The sequence below is a fragment of the Melanostigma gelatinosum genome, assembly GCF_949748355.1.
Source record: "Melanostigma gelatinosum genome assembly, chromosome: 13".
In the NCBI taxonomy this organism is placed as follows: Eukaryota; Metazoa; Chordata; class Actinopteri; order Perciformes; family Zoarcidae; genus Melanostigma; species Melanostigma gelatinosum.
In genome coordinates, this window is record NC_136646.1 from 10612177 (window position 1) to 10632062 (window position 19886).

Below are 19886 nucleotides of genomic sequence, written 5' to 3' on the forward strand. Positions count from 1 at the left end.
AGTTGGTCTGTGAAAATTTCTGTAAATGAAAATTGTTTTCATAAAGTAAAAGTTGAGGAAAGAGTTGAGATATTTTATCAATATCTAACGGAAGACATTTCTTTGTTAACCTGCATGATTCATGTCTTGGATTTGCAACTGAAAATCCTGTCATGAGTATTGTATGTTTGTATTTTTGCATGGCGGAAGTTTTGTTGTGGGAATTGTTTTGTTAAGATGCTCATGTGCTTGTAGCTGCCAAAACATAATGATGTTGCAAAGTGAAGTAGAACCAAAGAGTGACTGTTGTGAAACTGTAAAAGCCTGAAGAAGTATCAGGTTTTCTGTTTGCCATGACAACTTCTAAAAGAATATTTCAAACATAACTGATGAAGGATGCTTTATGTTTATGAAGTATTTAAAGTGTTAAGTTTTGTTATTTCTATCTCACTTCAACCGATTGGTTATTATTTCCACACAAGTATACGTTTTGTTGTTTTTATTTAGAAACTTACTGTATCCTATTCTGACATCCAAGAGTGATGTAAACTGATTTAAACAAATTAAGTCATTGAGAAGAAATCTGTTGAGTTTAACCTGTCATGTTTCAATTAAAAATAACTTCTTCATATCTACTGAAATACCAGGTTTTTAGTGTTTATGATACATTTACTCCTTTAAGTCTGCCAAAGACTACAGTGCATTTATTTCTGATACTGTAGTGTATGTTTTCAAGGTTTTTATGCTTCAACACCAGCCACAGTCATGGCCAGAGGCATTATATTTTTGGATTGTCTGTATGTCATCTCCTTTATCATGAATTTATACATCCCAGGAACACAAGGATGAACTGATCAGATTTTGATGTCAATTCGGTGGTCACAAAATGCGTCTTTGGCCTTAACTCAAGTATCCATGAGCTAAATATGACAATTTCACACAAATGTCTAATAACATAAAATAATGGAAGTGATGCCATTTTAAACAGACATGGATGTAAACTGCAACATGACTGGTTGTCGGGGCCATGGAACTGGGAGGCGTTCATTTCTTGTATTTCTAGCATCATTAAATCTCAGAAAACAACAATAAACCTACTAACGTGGGTTGTCATCTTTGACTGTATGAATATATTATTATTATCAATTGTGTGTTTGCTAGATTAGACTGAGCCCTTCATAACTACATAATAGCAGGTATTTTACAGAGCCCAGCATGTTGCACCGCAAAGTTTCTACAGTAGTCCAGACAGACAAACCAAACAGGCTGTAGAGACGGCCTTTCACTTTTTTTAAATTAAAGTGCAAGATTGAATCTGGTGACACAAATGTTGCCTACACGCTTGGAAAGGAAGGGTGAGCAGAGTGGTGTTCACTTGGTTGCAATCTGCAACCTCAAGCTAGATGCCACTAAATCCTACACACTGGTCCTTAAGACCTTTGCCCAACTATGACGGGTATCTTTGAGAAAGTTGGTTAAAGGAGAGGTTCTTCTCCTTCCTCTGTTTGTTCAGTGCTCAAAAACAAATGTCATTATATACATTTGGTTACACATGTAGCAGGGCACTTTTGTAAATAAAACACCTTTTTGTTATCTGGACAAAGTCTCTCGTGTCTGCCTCCTACCACTTCAGAAGCCACTCCGGTCAGGCTTCACCACAGGGCTATTGTTCACAATAACGCTGGACGTCTCTTTAATGATTCATTTTACGATTACAATGTGACCCGTTGATCATTATGAATATCAAGAAGCCCTTTCAATGCAGATCTGATCTATTTAATCATTGCCGTTGAACTCATTTAGTGAGTAACACTCTGCGTATCGGTTAATCGCGTGATAATTTAAACTGCACGCACTTTTCGCTCTCTATCTTTGAATGTCAGCGAGCAATGGACTTTAATTTACCGATGGTGTGAACGTGTGTTTTGATGTAACGGTGCACTCCGTATTTCAAATGTCTGGAAGTTCAGCTGTCACGGGTAGAGTGTAACAAAAATATAAGGGTCGCTTTTTATTAAATGGAACAAAAGATCTCCACCCCAATAACTTTTGCACTGTCCCTTATACAAATGTGATCTGTGCTAATGGTTTGGTGTCTTTACTGCCCTCCAGGTCACATGTTAAAATAATCTAATCAGCGTCAATGCTGACAAAATAACACTTCTTGTAAATACTTTCAAAATATAGGGGCCAAACTGTCAATTAGAATAATCTAGCATTATATGCGATAATAGTTACAGTAAAATAATAATTGTGCTACTTATCAGTAACATTGTCACATGACCGCCTTGCTCGTCGAAGTTTCCCTCATGAACTTTATGAACTACGAAGACGATTGATTTATGTTTCTAGATATTCAGTTTGGCCACTTTATTCTGAAAGTATATACCGGAAGTGGTAGTATGCTGCCATGTCTGCAATGACGTTGTCTTTATTAATTTCTAGCAGTTCCACATTGTTACCACGGGAGGGCGACAAAACTCACGATTCAGAATCAGAAACAGTTTATTGCCAAGTCCGTTTGCACTACTCTATGGCTGCCTTGAAACAAAGTGAAGATGAAGGTTAAATCGAGTGTATATATGACCATCGTCTTGCAGGTCGTAGTGGACACTAGGTGGAGATGACGGACAGCTTGGTCACTTTCCTTTGAAGGTATCTGCCGGAAGTACTGCCATGTCTGCATTGACGCTATTGTTATGAATTTAGTGAGTTGCAGTTCCAGACTGAGGCTACTGGAGAGCGGTCTATATATTTACCCTCATCTTCAATGTTGGAGCGGATGTTATGCGGAGAGCTTGATCACTTTGTTTTAAAAGTGTTACGTGTCATGTTGTTGTCTCTGTGCTCTCTCTCTCTCACCCCCAATCTCCACTCAGTCCACACGGACAGCCCCGTGGGCCAAGAAGCGTGTGTGTGTGTGTGTGTGTGTGTGTGTGTGTGTGTGTGTGTGTGTGTGTGTGTGTGTGTGTGTGTGTGTGTGTGTGTGTGTGTGTGTGTGTGTGTGTGTGTGCTGTTGAGTTAGTCTGACCCATTAGCGTGTATACCAGTGGCGGCTGGTGGAACATGTTCTAGGTAGGGCCATCCTATCAATTTCAGCAAACATCCCAGTATGATTTAATGCAAAAACTTTAAGTATCAAACACGCATTATTACTTGGCATTTCAATATTTAACATTTATTCCAACATGAAAAGAAGCAGTAAATAACACTTCTATAATATAATATAACATGTTTATTTGTTGAGATGCCCCTATGAGGTAAAGATCAGGAGAAGTAAACATGAAGTGTAATTATGAATACTGATGTTAAATTAAGCTATGATGAGTTTTCACTGTTAATTTAACATCTCTATTACATGTTGATGTCTCCATGACCAAGTTAAGCAGATGAGACTGAGGCTATGTAGAAGAAAAGATGTTCACTTTGTCTAATATGTAGCTTGACAGAGTTCTCCATGTGTGTCCTGGTGTTCTCATGTTTCCTTACCTCCTCACTCCCGTAACTGTCCGTGCTGGATCCGTCCCAGTTGTTTGAAAAAGCTAAATAAATGATTAGCATGACATCATCCAGCTAGCCAAACCTGTCTGGTGTACAGCTAGTGAAGCTTCGCATGTAGTCTGCTGTCTGATTGTGAGGTCAGGCTGATCTGATATCAGCTCTTTGGCTGCAGAATCTCCGCCAAAGTTCTCCTCTCAAACGGGTCTTGGAGCGCCTGTGGAGACTTCTCCTGACGAGAACGCGCAGCGAGGGGGGCCTGATCGTTCTGGCCCCACTCTGAATCTATTTGAGGGCGCTGATTGGCTAAATTGTATGTCACTCATTTGTATCTTGAATCAGCAATTGGCTAAACTGCTTCATAGCCCCGTCTCTTTTGGGCCAAAACGATTAGGCCCCCCAAACTGCGCGTTCTCAGAGTGTCGTGCACACAGACAGAGAGCACGAGCAGAGAGCACACAGGCGGAGAGGACGAACAGGAAAAACATATATTTTGCGCAGATATCATATTTTACACACATTACTGGGTACATTCCATAGTTCAAAAACACAAATATTGACAATTTGTATAATTTATGATTATTATAATTCTTTTTTTTTGTGTGTGGCTCATGGTGGGGCCAGGCCCCATGGCCCTCTATTGACCAGCCGCCACAGGTCTTTTGAGTTTGATTATCACTGCTGTTAACAAGTGTCGCTTTCCTGTTTTAACAAAGTAGTTTTCAGTTGTTGCCTTGTGAGCATTTCATCTTTTTGTTGATGAATATATTTTTGTTTATTCATCCGTTGCCCATGATACTTTCCCCTGGGTTATTTAATGTGTTAGTCCCCTCATCCCTTAGACCTTAATAGGGGAACGTAACAAATACATTTAAAACAATGTTGGCAGTCTGTTGGCTATCATTTCTAAACAGCTTCTGTAAAATTCTCCCCGGACCAACATCTTGGATAAAAAAGATTAATGTGAAAAATCTAGTCTTGCAGTGATGTCATCATAAGTGAGGTCCACTTCACGAGTGTAATACAGACATGACATTTGTGTTTGTAAACTTCCCATAACCAGGCTGAATAAACTTCCTGATATTCACTAAGGAGTATATTGGACAGTTGATGTCCTTGGACGGGCTCTTATGAACCAGTCATCTAATATTTAACAAGTGGCTGAATATAAGCTACATTAGACCGGCAGATATAGGTACTCCGCAAAACATCAATACATATTACATCACATATTGGATTGAATCACGTTAAGCTCAGTGATGTCTGTAAACCTGTTAATAGTTAATTGTGTAATCTATAGGCTGAGATATAGATTGAGAAGACAGGCTGATGCTGCTAACGTTAGCTATCCATCAGTCGTAGCTAACTGTGTGCAGCATCATTGAGAGAGTTACTACACTGACAGTAAATATTCACATATCTTATGAGCCTCAAATCTCTGTGTGAAAGCCTTGGTTAACCTGCTAAACTACAGCTTTTTCGGCATTTTCGTGTTTCTCTCCTAAAGTGACAGAGCGTTTCTTTCCCTCAATAGAGAGTGCAGCCTCGGTGATGACGCCATGCTGGTGTGGTCTACAGCTTGGAGCCATAAAGCCCCTCTTTCTTTTTTAGGACATGGCAGAGGAACAGCGTTTTGGGATTTATTGTTGGTGCAAACAACTACACAGCAGTTTGTTTCAAGTAGAAGTTTGGAGACGTGTTTCAACTTCATTTGTTAACCCTTGTAGTGATCGTTGCTTCCCAAAAAAGTCACCACGGTTGCTGAAATGTTTGTTCAGACGCGTGCGACACATAACAAAGTCCAGTTTCCAATATAAGCATTTTATTGCTCACATAAACAGAGGCCAACCACTTTCTCTGTCGTTATCCATTTTCTCTATGAACCAATAAATCATAACATTTACATTTGTTAAATGTGCACGTTCAAAAACTGTTTGCTTCTGCTTATTAGCAACCCCCTGTGTCCAATGACTCCACTGATTATAATACCTGTGCCCTGATTCACACCGGCACTACACCCCCATGTGGTGGGAGATTGTACAAAAACAAAACGACAAAATAGCGCTTACAACCCTGTTGCCCTCGATGTTTTCCCACTAAAATGGAAGATGTGATGAGAGCCATCTCTGGATGAAGCATTGCAGGTCTGAAACTAAACAAACAAAGGTCCCGCCTCTGATCAGCCAATCTATGGGTTCCTTTGTAAATAGTCACTCTGAGCACCGGAGCTACTCTTGGAGCAAGAGAGTGTGTTCTGGGTCTGAGGAGACGGAGCAGCAGAGTGCAATATTATTAATGTTAGCAAAGCTAGCCATGGTTTCATAGATAATTTGAACTATTTTAACAATACAAGTCACTGATTGAGTTTGATATCACAAAATGGATTATTTTTAACACAAACTATTAATGACTTTTTAATTTCATCAGCAACAAAGATTTAAAAAGTGCCTGAAGTTTGTCCCACCTGCATTAATTATACTTAGAACAGCTGACTGATTATACTGGAGAACAATGAATGTTGAATGGATGTTTTTCTATTTTTTTCACACTGTACATTATCACTTACTACATAATCATGATGTTCAACAGCAAAATGTATTCTACATCAATCATCAGATCTTGTACAGCACCCCCACCCATTTCCTGCCTTGTTCGGTTGAGTAAGGCCTTGGTCCTTGCAAGGCAGGAAGTTGGTGGGGGATTTCTGTTTGTTTTTGTCAAGCTACAACAAACCACAAGCCATATCCTGCCAGACGGAACGGCAACTCATATGCAAACATAGTACCTCCTATACAGAAGTACAGCTTCAAGTATAGAGCAGTCTGTTACAATAGTATTATTATATTCTTAAATTTGTTAAGATAATGCAGTCCTCAATTATTTGACTCAAATGTAGCTTCACCAAGTCACGTCATATGCTACTTCAGTACACTTCAAGGACATATACTACTGGAACCACGGCAGAAACGGCCAATGCTTATGACAGGGCCCAAATTTCTCCCTGCATCACTCTCGGTTACAACCTTGTCTTGTTCAATGCACTATAGTGTTGCTGGGAGTGTGACCCAGGGTGAGGTGCTAAGGGAGGATGGGAAGAGGTAATCTGTGAAATGGAACTGAATATTTCCAACCAAACTCAATACAAAGAGGGGCATGACCGAAACATATGTAAATAAATAAACACTCATCCATCATCTGCTATTTCAAGTGGAAGCCCTCTCAATAAGGCCAAAACTGAATCTCTGAATGTAAGTTAGAGGTCCACAACAAGTACTGTACTGATGTCAATGAGCATCAAAACAATTTTCAAAAAGCCACCCAGGCTGCCAAAATGCACTTTGTCTGAACAGAGCCTCAGATATCTTTTAGACTTTGATCATATTTAGAAACCGTTAAATGATAGAACACAAAGCCAGCTACAGAATGTGGTTTTATAACTTTGACTAGTGGTCATAGAGCTCTGCACATTCTTAGTAAAAGTTGAATTTACGTTTCCTTTGTAACAGTTGAGGAACAGTAAAAATGCTATGCTACACATCGCTACATAATGAACAGTAAACAATTAGCTAAATAAGCTCTATACATATACAGATCATTGGTAAAGGGTAGTTTAAGGAAGATCTACAAATGATGCGGAACACATTTACATGAGATGAATTGTTTACACGTCATAAACAACAGGTGAGGAGTGAGAATGCTCATTAGGATCAACTGGCACACGCCTTCAATTTAAGAGGACGATTGGATTCATCATTGTAAGATCACAGGTACCAACAATTCTGCAGTTTAAGAACATGTCACGATGGCGATTACATACCATGGCGACAACGACATTTTAAAGGGCTTTGTCCTAAACTGTGCAGGATTATACCCGAGAACATCTAGACACAGGTGGTTGTGAAGGGGTGAAGAGCAATGGCTGAAGATCTGGATTCATGTGATGTGGAGCAGGACTTCTGATGAGCTCAGTGGAAGGTCCTATAGGTGCTGGTTAAGATGAAACCTGGAGGTGAATGGGGTGGAGGAGCTTTGCATCAATCTGACAGAAAACACTCAATAAAAACAATTACAACAAGCAATTGCAAATAGCCCATTTTAAATCTGCACTGCAGTGCTGGTAACTGCTGCTACAGGCCTGGAGAGGCTGTTTTGGAGCGACTTCTTTCAATGTGTTGAATATCAGTGGATCTTCTGTAGGTACGTAATGGTTTGGCAAACAAGCCTGAATTTGTAGCTTTGCAAGTAGGAGCTCAGTGTTGACGGCAGCATGTGCTCAGCAGTGTTTGGCTTGTGTGACCTGTAACTCTCCTTAATGTTTTCCTCTAAGTCACATGGTTTGGGGGAAAATAGCTCTCTAACTTACACTTTCACTTTTGTTGTTTGTTTAAAACTAACATGCATGAAGAATATCATGATATAGAGCTGTCCTCTGTCAATTAACATAAACCGTTTTGTTGCAGCAGTGCTCAGTGTTGACAGTGGTTTGTGCTTCACTGTGTTTGGTTGAAACCAGAAACATCAGCATGCGATAAACCTTTACACCATTTTCCTTGAAGTCACGTGGTTTAGCGTAAATCATGAGTTAGGGCAGTTGGACTTTCACTTTCACATTCCTCATCACTGAGTAACCATTAAAGTGCATGCAGAGTTGGACTGGAAGGCTTACTGACACGACAGCCACATCTTCACAGACCAGGCAGAGGTAAGGTGACAATAATAATTTTTACAAATGTGTAGTGTTTTTGTGCACTTCTAATGAGCTCATAGGTTTTCTAACAGACATTGGGCCTCATTCACCAACCGTTAAATATTGTTTTACAATTATTTTCATGATCTTACAAGGTATTTTGGTCTTTTAAAAATAAAAAAAAGTCATGGCCGGAGGGGGCCCACAGGTGAACATGCATGAAGAATATCATGAGATAGAGCTGTCCTTTGTCCATAAACGTAAAGCTTTATAGAGTCTGAACGTTTTGTTGCAAGTGTTCAGTTTTGACAGTGGTTTGTGTTGAGTAAATGTGTGCAATATTGTGTTATATAGCCTATTATATTTAATGGTAATTATTGTACAAAATTGTTATCTTCATATTTATTCTGTCTTCTAGAAAATCCTTTTTCTTCTGTTTTTATTTATTTATTTATTTATTTTTTTGTTTGTCTCTGATCATGTTATATCGTTATATGATGTTGCTGTTATTACATATTATTATAATTATTATCACTATAATTATAATTACTGTTCTTATTATTTAAAAAAACCCTTTTAATTTAATTTTACATTATAAATTAAATTTAAAAAAAGAATAAAATGTTGTCATAACATTGTTTTAACCACAACCTCCCCTGTGGTGATCCGTCCTATCCCTGACGGCTCGAGCTCAATTCGGGGCACTCTGATGGTTCCCTCTGGAGCGGGTGGTATGGGGATGGAAGAGCTGGGTCACCGTTAATATATCACAAATATATATATATACAGTATATGTTGTATATATATATATAGTTCTTGTCATCTTCTTGTTATGTATATGTATTGTCTGTTGTCTCTCAATACAAAAAAAAAGAAATTATAATAAATTTTAAAAATGCGATAAAATAATTGTCGGCGTTAATTAATGAATGCGTTAACGCGAAATTAACGCGTTAACTTGCCCATGAGTCAGACCTGTCCTATTTTCACTTTACTTTTTGTCATCAATGGTTTAAGGGCCGACGCTGAACTCTTCAGCTCAATACATCACGCCTAACATGTGAAAAGAAGGTATTTGTGAGGGAGAGACCTACTAATCATATTGTGATCTCTGTGTCAATTAAAAGGATTTTCAACAAGTCAGCACAGACCAAGTAGGGCAACTGCAACACAAAGGTGAGTTTATTTAACATTGTTCTAGTTGTGTCTCTGCTGTATTTCCATTTTTCTTTTATTAGATTCAAATTCCGATTTGAAGTTGCTTACTTAAAAAAAATCAAGAACTTTTGATGCATCATATTTCCCAAATGCAAGATCGAAATTCAAGATTTGTCAGGGCCACTTCTAAACTGCTAAATACAGATTCTTCTGATGGTTTGTGGGCTCGAGGTCAAAAATATTGCAGTTATTTTCCGAAAAGATTGATTGATTTTGTTTCTAAAATAAAATACATGACCCTTCAGCTTGAATGGTGACACACACAGTATAGTTTATTAAGTTGTCAAACTGACTTTCTCTTACAACTCCATAAAGCATGACGAACCGATAAGATGGAGGTGGAAAACCATGACAATGCAGCAGCTGGAAGAGGGTCTGAAGTCAAAACTGTACCATCTGGGACAAATGAGAAGGGTAATTTAAAAGTTTATAAATAAACGTGAATGAATAATCGAACCAAATATGTTTTTATGCTGATCATATGTATTCTACTATTCCAACATGGCCCTGTAGTGGAGGAGAGTGCAGCTGAAACCAAAGTAAAAGTAAGTCTCTTCACCTTTATTAGTTATCATTACTATACGACTGTATTTGTTCTTAAACAGGAATCCCATTTTTAGCTGCGACCGGCAGCTCTATGGCTGACTCTGTCAATCGGTCTGTCACTCCACAAACATTTCCCCAATTTCAGGGCACAGTTTTTGCCCTAGGAGACTATAATTTGCCATGGAAGTGTATGCGTGTGAAGGTGTGTGTTTGGGTACATGCCGATATTGGCAAACAAGGGGTGTGGCAATGAGAGTGCCAGATAACATAAAGGCACATAACTTCTAAATGGATTCATGTACAAAGACCAAACTCATGAACTGTTTGTCGTAGAGTCTTGTGGGAGGCATCATTGGTCTCAGCAAAGAGTTCCTCTCTCATTGGTGTGGGTTAGCCCTCCCCCAATACTTTAGCCATGCCCTCTTTCAGAACTGCACAACTGCTTTTATCAGTACCAACTTGCATTTCATCAATGATTGTTTTACTTTGCTTTCAATTTATGTTTTATTGTTTTCATAACTGGTACAACACTGTAAGTTATTGATTTTCAAGTTTTACATTTTGATGCAGTTTTCTTGTCTTTGGGTTTAAAATACACTCCTCATATCGAGATCACAATAAATATTGTAACCTCAGTCAGAATCTGGAGAATTGTTTTATTAAATCACATATTTTCTCAGTTTGATCTGGTGAATGAACCTGGTGAAGCTCAACACTCCGAGAATAATGATGAAAGCAGAGGAGCAGAGACGATTGCATTTGCAAAGCCATCTTTGTCAAATAACAAAGGTAATATTTTGATTATGAATTGATTGAAGAGCAACATACAGATTTTCAAACACTTCTACAATTATAAAAACTTACATTTAAATTTACATTCAACGAATCTAATCTCATTTCCAATGATGAAAGACTACAAATCTTCAACAGGTGAAAACACACAAGTCTAACATATCATGTTTCAATACATATTAAATAATGTGAGATTCACTTTATCACATTCATTATATTTTTGCATTACATTTGAACAAAATGTGAAACAGAACTTTTAGTCATTAAAATGTTCTCTTAATGAATCCTGCAGTATAGCATGGTGATGTCATTCTTTTTTTTGTTTCAGCGATACCTGAACTCACACTGGTGTTAATTGGTGAAACAAATTCCATTGAGATTGGATCAAAAAACATCTTAATTGAACATGACGAGCAAACAAATGTGGAACACTTTTCAACCAAACTGTATGATTTGTGTGGTCGGCACATCTCTGTCATTAACATGCTTGGTCTACCAAACATTGATAAATTCCCATTAAATGAAGAAATTCATGCCTTTGTCATGCTGTTACCAAATGGCCTGCATACCAGCCATTACAAGTCAGGAGTGCAGTGGTTAGAAACAACGTTTGGGAAAGCATTAATGACTTATGTAATGACAGTTGTGACTCATGAGTCAGATGTAACATGTGAAAGTGCACTGACAGACCTGAAAGCCAACAGCAGTTTTGTTGAAAAAAGATACCACACATGTAGAAGAAGTATGACGGATGAAGGAGAGATAATATCTCTGCTGGAAAAAATAGACGCCATGGTCTCTGAAAATGCTCCCCACTGCCACAGTGGACTGATGTGTGATGGAAATAAAGGGCAGAAAGAACAGCTGGAGCACAAAGAAGAAAGGCTGGAGTCCTCATTGTTTCAGCAAAGTCAAACAGGTGAGATTTGAATGTTGGCGTTTATGAATTACATCGACACTGCTTCATGAAGACAATGTGGACAGAACTAACAACTAACGGATTAAAATGACTTTGAAAACAATTTTACAACATGAAAGTGATCCTCATAGTGAAGAACCTACAAAGAATTATCACCTGAATCTGCAGCTCCGTTTTGCTTTACAGAGCTTTACACTGAGTTTTATTTCACAGTTGTGCGTCTGTCAATTTCACTGTTTTGATTCACTTTCACAGCTCTCATGCCATTATTTTCAGCCATAGCAGGCAGCTGTTCCAAAATAAAGAAATATAAATGATGTGATTTTCTTTCTGTAATGTACATGTGTTTTGTTGGTTGACAAGTTGCACTAACGTTTTATGATGAACATGCTACTGATTGAATTTAATGATTTGTGGGTTATCAATTCTTTCCAACAGACATTTTAAAGATTCTGACGTCTGGCTCAATATTTGAATGTGTGGATTTACGTAATGAGCGTACTGATAAGCAAGAGTTATGAAGATCATTAGAAAATCACTTTTATCCTTTATGATCAGTGTGAAGCATCACTGAATCATTTGAAGATACATGTACCGGTATTTTACATTTAACTTAACTGTTGTAGGAACATACCTATGGATTAGAGATTTGTACACAGTGTTTTTAGTGTTTTGAAAATTTTCATTCGGTGTTTGTAACACTAGTGCCATATATATATATATATATATATATATATATATATATATATATATATATATATATATATATATATATATATATATATATATATACATATACATACACACACACACATACATACATTTTTATTATTCACTCTGTTATTTTGTCTCCTCCATCTCAGGTACAATTACCTCCAGAAATTTAACACAGAAACTTTGTAATATAATGATCATGGTTTGCTAATCCAGTGTTATTTTTTTAAACTTATACAATTTTGTCTTTCTTACATTATCCTGCAGTAGAAGATATTGAGGAGAATGCAACTGCAATCAAGGTAAAGGTAAGATTTTTCAACTTCGTTAGTGATCATCATATGGAACAGCATTTGTTCTTAAAACTACACGTGAGTTAGATCACATTTTAAGTCTCACGCTTAAGTAAACAGTTCCAATCTTCAAGCTGCAGTCGATTGGTGCATCATGTATGATGTTGATCTGGAGTGTTGTATGTGTTCTTGGCAGAGTTTCTACTGACAACATCTTAATCTCAACTGCTCTACCAAGTTGAACTGGAGGTTAAATGAAATCCCCTGTTTTCTTAGTGTGATACAGTGACTGGACCTGGTGATGTTGAAAACTCAAAGAATGATGAAAACACAGGAGAGTCTGAAATCACATCTGTATCATCTGCAAACAATGACAAAGGTAATATTTGAATGAAAAAGAACCCAAGTATTGTTTTGTATTATATTTTCCGACAAAATGTAGATCACGTTAAATTTAAAATAACATTAAAAAGTATTAATTAAAAAACAAATTGCAGAGAAGATACATCTTGTGGAACAGGAAAATCTGTGAATACACACAGAGCTTTCTGCAGATATATCTTGTTGATCTTAAATTGTTAACTGTCCAAAACCAATTTATTTTATGTTTAATCTGCTTGTTTTTACAGTAGATGAGCTGGAGGAAAGTGCAGCTAAAACAGAGGTAAATGTGACATCTTTTGGTCCTCAGAAGTCATTGTTAAACAGAAGCATTTATTTTTTAACTCTACCTAATTTCTTTTTTAAGTTATTTTGTTAGTTTGAACTAAAACAGAGTTTGACTCAATCAACCATCTGGTTGGACATATGGATCAGTTGACAATGGTTTGAACCTGGTTAACTAAATATCATATACAATCATCTGTTTTATTAGAATGATCCAGTGAATGGTGCTAAACACTCAGACAAGTATGATGACAGCATACGAGTGGGAGGAGAGTCTGAAATCAAATCTGTATCATCATCTGCAACCAATAAAGGTAACAATAATAATATTCTTTATTATAACGTAGATTTTTTACAGTATAATAATTATGAATGTAACTGCACTGATCCAACAATAATGGCGACGCTTCGTAATGATGTCTTGATGAACTTTATTTGCCGTTCTCGCTCTTCTTCTCTCTCACTCCACTCTGACACCATAGACACCGTGAAAACTACAAACAAACATAAACATTTGTACGTAAATTGCGAGCTCTTGTGGAGTCTCTCAGGCAAATGTCTGTTGACAAACGGACATTTGCTAGCACACGTTGTTAGCACATATTAGCACATTAATAATGACATAAACTACAAACTACAATCTCAAAAAATGCAACACATTTAAACGTAGAGGCAGGTCAACAACAATACACACAAATATATGTACAAATGAACAATTTACCGTGTGCACCTCTTAGATCACATGCAGAATCAGTTTAACCTGGGGTCGTTTACTCCTCTTAGCTTCTGCGCGAGCTAACGACCCACAATGTCACGGTCATATGCCTACACCCACTCTGGGTGTGGCCTGTTACTTAGCAACATACATGACGAAATATGATACATTGAGGCACCACATACGGTACCATATAAACTCAAAGAATAAACAATTACACATGTCTCCTTGACAGTTACAATGAATATTAAGTGGTGTCAATAAAATAAGGAAATAACTTCCTCTGAAATGTGTTGGCTTTGACCCTTCAACAGGAGAGCCTGATGAAGATAAGGAGGTCAACAAAGTGAAGGGCACAAGTCCAACATCTCTAACTGTTTCACCAGTTACCAAATAGCACGAGAAATGATTTATTTTGTTGAAATGTTGTATTGCATTCCTGCAAATTCTGGATAATTAAAATAAAACACATTATATCTATTTGGTGTAGAGGACATCCATCATGTTTAACAATGAACCATCTTGGAATGGTTAAGTGGCCCAAAACAATTTGTTTGATGCTTGATTCTGCTTTCTGTTACTTTACCCTGCAGAATGCGAGCTGGAGGAGAGTGCAGCTAAATCAGAGGTAAATGTGAGAGTTTGTCATAACTATCATAAAGCAGTGTTTATTGATTATTGACACCTATATTTTCAAGTCAAGTTTTAGATGAAGATTAGAGTTGTTTGCATTTGTAGTTTAGACTTGAACAGAGTTCTACTCTACGAACCCCCTAGGTGGACACGTGGATGAGTTGAAATGAGATAAGTTTACTTTCTTCTCACTGAAGTATAAACCTGCTTGCATTTAGTGCAAAATGTTTAGTCTTGCTTTTATTTTGGAGTTGTTGTCTGAATCGGTTTACTATTGTGTGTCCTTGTTCTTAATAAGTTATCCTGGTTAACTGATCCATCATCTCTCCATTTTCTAACTGCTACAGGGTCATACATATGTTGCCTTCTTTGCGCCCTCAAATTCATTGTTGTCAATGTAGACGTGCAGAAGGCACGCTCAAAATCGAGACCGAAGCCTCGTGTTCTTTAATGCCTATTCTTCAGCTGCAACTCAAGATGAAAATAGTTCAACTGTTTGAACTTTATGGCACACACAGCATGTAATGTGTCGAGGAACAATCAGTCTACGGTAAATATATGAAGTTGAAGTGAAGTTAATCATTTTAGTGCAGGACTTACTCATCATCGTCATTACAGCACACAGGTTTTGGTTGCTTAGTAATGGCTGGAGCCCCCCCCCCTCCAAGGACCTTGGATAAAAGGATGAAAGCGACACGGTTGGCATTTCACTCGCAGTTTTAGATGGTGCAGGTATTTCAGACGTACCTCTCCTTTCCAACTGTTCCTGGGAAACCCCAAGGCGTTCCCAGTTCAGACGAGATATATAATCCCTCCTGCATGTTCTCTACCCCGGGGCCTCCTAACAGTTGCCAGTACCTGGAAAACCTATGACTGGAGGCCTCCAGGGGGCATCTGGATCAGATGCCTGAACCCCCTCTGGCCCGATTAGATGCAAAGAAACAGTAGCTGTACTCCCCCCGGATGTCTGAGTTCCTCACCCTCTCTCTATGGCTGACCCCAGCCACCCTACGAGGGAAGCTAATTTCAGCCGCTTGTAATCGGGATCTCATTGTTTTGGTCACTTCACCACAGAACACATGTTTGATTTTGTGGTGAGTATATGGACACACCTCTCACTTTGGTTAAATAAGGACAGGCTGGTAGCAATGACCCCGGTACCCTGCATTCCTGCAGTACCGCCACAGGACTCCCCGCAGGACAAGGTCGTGAGCCTTCTCTAAGTCCAAAAAACCCGGCGGGCAAAGTCCAATGATCCCTCCAACGGACCTGCAAATGTCAAGAGCTGGTCCAGTGTTGCACATCCAGGATGGAATCTGCATTGCTCCTCCTGGATCTGAGGTTTGACAATCAGTCAGAGCCTTCTTTTCAGCAGAGCCCTATCTCCTAAAAATTACGTTCCCCCGAAACTAAAATGCATTCTCAATTACGTTTGACCAGAAATGTATTTTCTCCCTGAAACATATTTTCTCCCTGATTACATTTGTGTTTGACGTATTACAAATACGTTTCTAATCAACATATCTTTGCCATACTCTACTCTTTATTATTTTTCTGTGATCTGCCTTGCCTTTATTTACTAACCCTAACCCTGTCCTTACTCTTACCCTAACCATAACCACGTCTCCCCGTGCGTGGATCAGCGCATTTCTGCCGGAGACAGGCGGCGTGTTGCGGTAGTATTCTGACCGCATAATAGGGAGGAGAGGCGGTGGTGGAGAGGGGAAAAAAGGTTAGTGTCAAAATGTTGATTTGAAACGTATTTTGGAATACGTCAAACACAAACATAATCACGGAGAAAATACGGTTATGGTCAAATTATGGTAATTGAGAATGCATTTTAGTTTCGGGAGAACGTAATTTTTAGGAGACAGGGTTGTTTCAGCACCCTGCAATAAACCTTCCCGGGAAGGCTGAGCAGTGTGATACCAAGATAATTCGAATCCCTTTTTAAAAATGGAAACCACCAGCCTGGTCTGCCCCACCAAAGGCACCGCCATCCACCCCTATGCGACACTGAGAGGCGTGTCAGCCAAGACAGCCCAACAACATCCAGAGCCATCTGCATCTTAGGGCTTAACTCATTCACCCCTGGCGTATTGCCACAGAAAAGCTTTATGACTACTTAGGCAACCTGCCAGCGATATAGATGGGTCTTCCCCTTCACCATCAAGTGCCGTTCAGTTGACAGATCTGCTTCTCTTTTCAAAATAGAAGACATGAAGACATACTGGCGCAGATGTGATGATACGGCCACAAAGTTGATTATAGATTTCTGGCCAAGGGTGTACTGGTACCACTCGAACAAGGTGCATATTATGGCCAATCCATAACTCGTACAAATTTCTTTGAAGTCCCCCTGCAGAACTATAGAGTCCCCAGTCGGCGGCCTTTCCAGGACAGCACCCAGAGACTCAAAGAATGCAGGGTGCATAAGCACAAACTGAGACTTCCTCTCAGCGACTCGCAGTCGCATACATGGGACCCTCTCGTTCCCCAGGGAGAACTCTGTGGTGGAAAATTTCTAGGTTAATCGGGAGGAGAGAGTTTTTGTTCTCAAAGTCATCAGAAGATTCAAAGTTGTCTTTTTCCGTTTATTCTCTTGCAAGAGCGAAGAAAGCACAGCAACTACGTATTCAGTAGACTGCGTGAAACCTTCTTCGAAGTGCAATTTTCAACATCATTTATGCATACAAAGGTTCACACCTTTACAACTTCAGATAATGCGTCAAAAGGGGGAGTAAAAGTATTTCAGACACAGGATGTCTGTTAGTCAAGGTCTCTCTGTGTCTCTGTCTTACCAACAAAGAAACAGTGTCTCTTCACTTCTCACCCTTGTGGGAAAAGATAACAAGACACCTGGATACAAAACTAATTAAAATCATCTACTGTTTTGTATCTGTCTGTGTTCCACACTTTCAGTTGTACATTCTCTAACATTTCACATGATACTATAACATAACCTAACTTATATACGTGGTCAAGATATCTGTATTACGATCTATACTATAACATAATTTCCCCACTACAACTCCAACACATCCTTTCACCCTCAGCATCTCCGGAAAAGGCTACTGTCCAGCCCCTGTTTGAGTTTGGATCCAGAACCAGTGCTATGTAGGACAATGCACACAACCGCAATGCCTATTCCTGCTAGTGTTGGGCCCACAGGGCAATTGCTTTATGTAGATATTCCAAGCCCCATGTGTCAAGGTCACCAAATGCTCACTGGTCCCCTCCCAAGTCTTCCTCAAGAAAGGAGCACCGGTTTGCCTTTTGCGAGTGAGGTGCAACAACCCTTTTCTGGACATAAATGTAGGGTCAGTGAATCAGTCTTGGTCTTGCCACTCCCATGGGACCATTTTGCCCTGGCAGACCCTACCAGGAGCTATTGACAACATAGCTACCATGGTCACTGGGGCCCACAAACCCTCCACAACGTTGAGGTGACGATTCACGAGATGGGTGATGAACTGATATTAAATGAAATGATTTGTTTTCTTAGTGTGATCCAGTGAAACGACCTGCTGATGTTAAACACTCAAAGAATGATGGCAACACAACTGTGGGAGAAGAATCTGAATTCATGCCTGTACAATCTGCTGCCACTGAGAAAGGTAACATTTCAATGAATATTACCATTCCAGGAATAGGTCAATAACATACAAAATTTCTTACAGTGAACATTATCAAAACAGAGAAAAACTTATTAGTTTTAAAGTGCATTGCTTGTCTTATGCTTGATTATCTTATGATTCAGTCCATTATTCTATGGCAGGTAATAAGGATATGAGTGGAAACATGGATAAGGTAAGAAACTCCAAATTTAATATTTTCGTTTACTTAATATCCCAATGTGATTATAATTTTCTACATACAATACGTGCTAAATTACTTATTTACAGAAGTCACTGGAGATTTCTGAGGGGATCGACAGGAAGAAACAATATCAAAGAGAAACTGAAGCACTGCTTGACAGACTTCAGCTTCAAGACAAACAGCAACAGAAGTTGTCTCCAGCAGATTTTTTCAAAGTAGGTCCAGCTGTGAAACAGGACCATGACACACCTGAGAAAGATGTAGCTCATACTTTTATTCAGAAGTTGATGATGTTAGACTACAGAGCCAGATATATTCCTGTAAGACAAGACAGTCCTGAGGTGAGCCACTCAAACCTTGTTGAAGAGTTTGATACTGATGACACAGAAGACGATGACCTTGATGCTCTTTACAGCACCAATGTAGACTCTGATCAATCAAATCTCAAGACTCACGTGCATCCAATGGATGTTCAAATGGCAGTATTTCACTGCTCAGACAGCTTTTTTAAGCAAAACATGATTACAAAGCTATCACAATGTCAGTACGCCTTACCTTTGCTTGTTCCTGACCCGGTAACAATGGATATTGACTGTCCTCTGTGGACATTCAGACAAATAAGAAAAACATGGAAGGTTACTGAAATGAAAGATAATTCAAACATTGTCACCATGAAGAGTATGCCCATCTGTAAAGCTGAGACACCCATGGTGTCATTTCTCCGCCTGGGTTCACCATCTCTGTCTAAATCTGAGCTGATGAACACTTTGATCAACAATCGTCACAAAACCTTCTTCGACAGAAACTGCCCAGGTAGTAACAAGTCTCGCCATCTGATGGATGGTGTGGCAGAGATTGCCTGGTACTGCCCTGCTGGAACACCCAGTGATGCCTTCACTGACTGCATTGCCTTCTGTAATCTTCATGGTGATGCTCTGTCACTTGTAAAACAGCGTGACATACTGACTGACAAATCTTCAGTCAATGTTGTACTTGTACCAACTCTGGAACAAGGGGATAAAAACAGTGCAGTGATCTCAGCCCTTCACAAGTCTCCAAAGCCTCTCATTATTCTCATTGCTGACAGCGATGGTGGTGCTGTCCAGATGAAAAAGGGAAACTACAAAATGGGTTTAAATGACAAAAGCCAGTCAAAAGTTTCTGAAGAACTGAAAAAAATCATTGGAAAGATTTTGTCTGGACCACATGAAACCTTCCAGCTTGAATCCATGATGGAAGTTTCTGGAGTCAAAGTGGATGAAGACGACAAAGTCTGCCAAAAAGGGAAATATGCTGCAATGAAAATTGTGGACTTGCTTCAGGGGATGGATGTTTCAAAGATCAAAGATACATATCTCCCTTGTCAAGGCGAACTGTGGAAGGAATGGTGCAAAATCAACAAAGAAC

The 19886-nt window shown here is 39.0% G+C and overlaps 1 protein-coding gene across 1 annotated transcript; it reads left to right on the forward strand.

Moving 5' to 3' along the window:
* Positions 1–9295: 9295 nt before the first annotated feature.
* Positions 9296–18698, forward strand: LOC306787372 (uncharacterized protein; the record flags this gene model as incomplete). Its single annotated transcript, XM_079282491.1, has 12 exons — positions 9296–9340; positions 9698–9796; positions 9896–9927; positions 10609–10717; positions 11049–11639; positions 12621–12661; positions 12923–13025; positions 13276–13310; positions 13521–13626; positions 14621–14655; positions 18166–18277; positions 18439–18698. Exons 2-12 carry the CDS (start codon positions 9715–9717, stop codon positions 18696–18698), a joined length of 1506 nt encoding a protein of 501 aa, XP_079138617.1. The 5' UTR covers positions 9296–9340; positions 9698–9714.
* Between the last annotated feature and the right edge of the window lie 1188 nt (positions 18699–19886).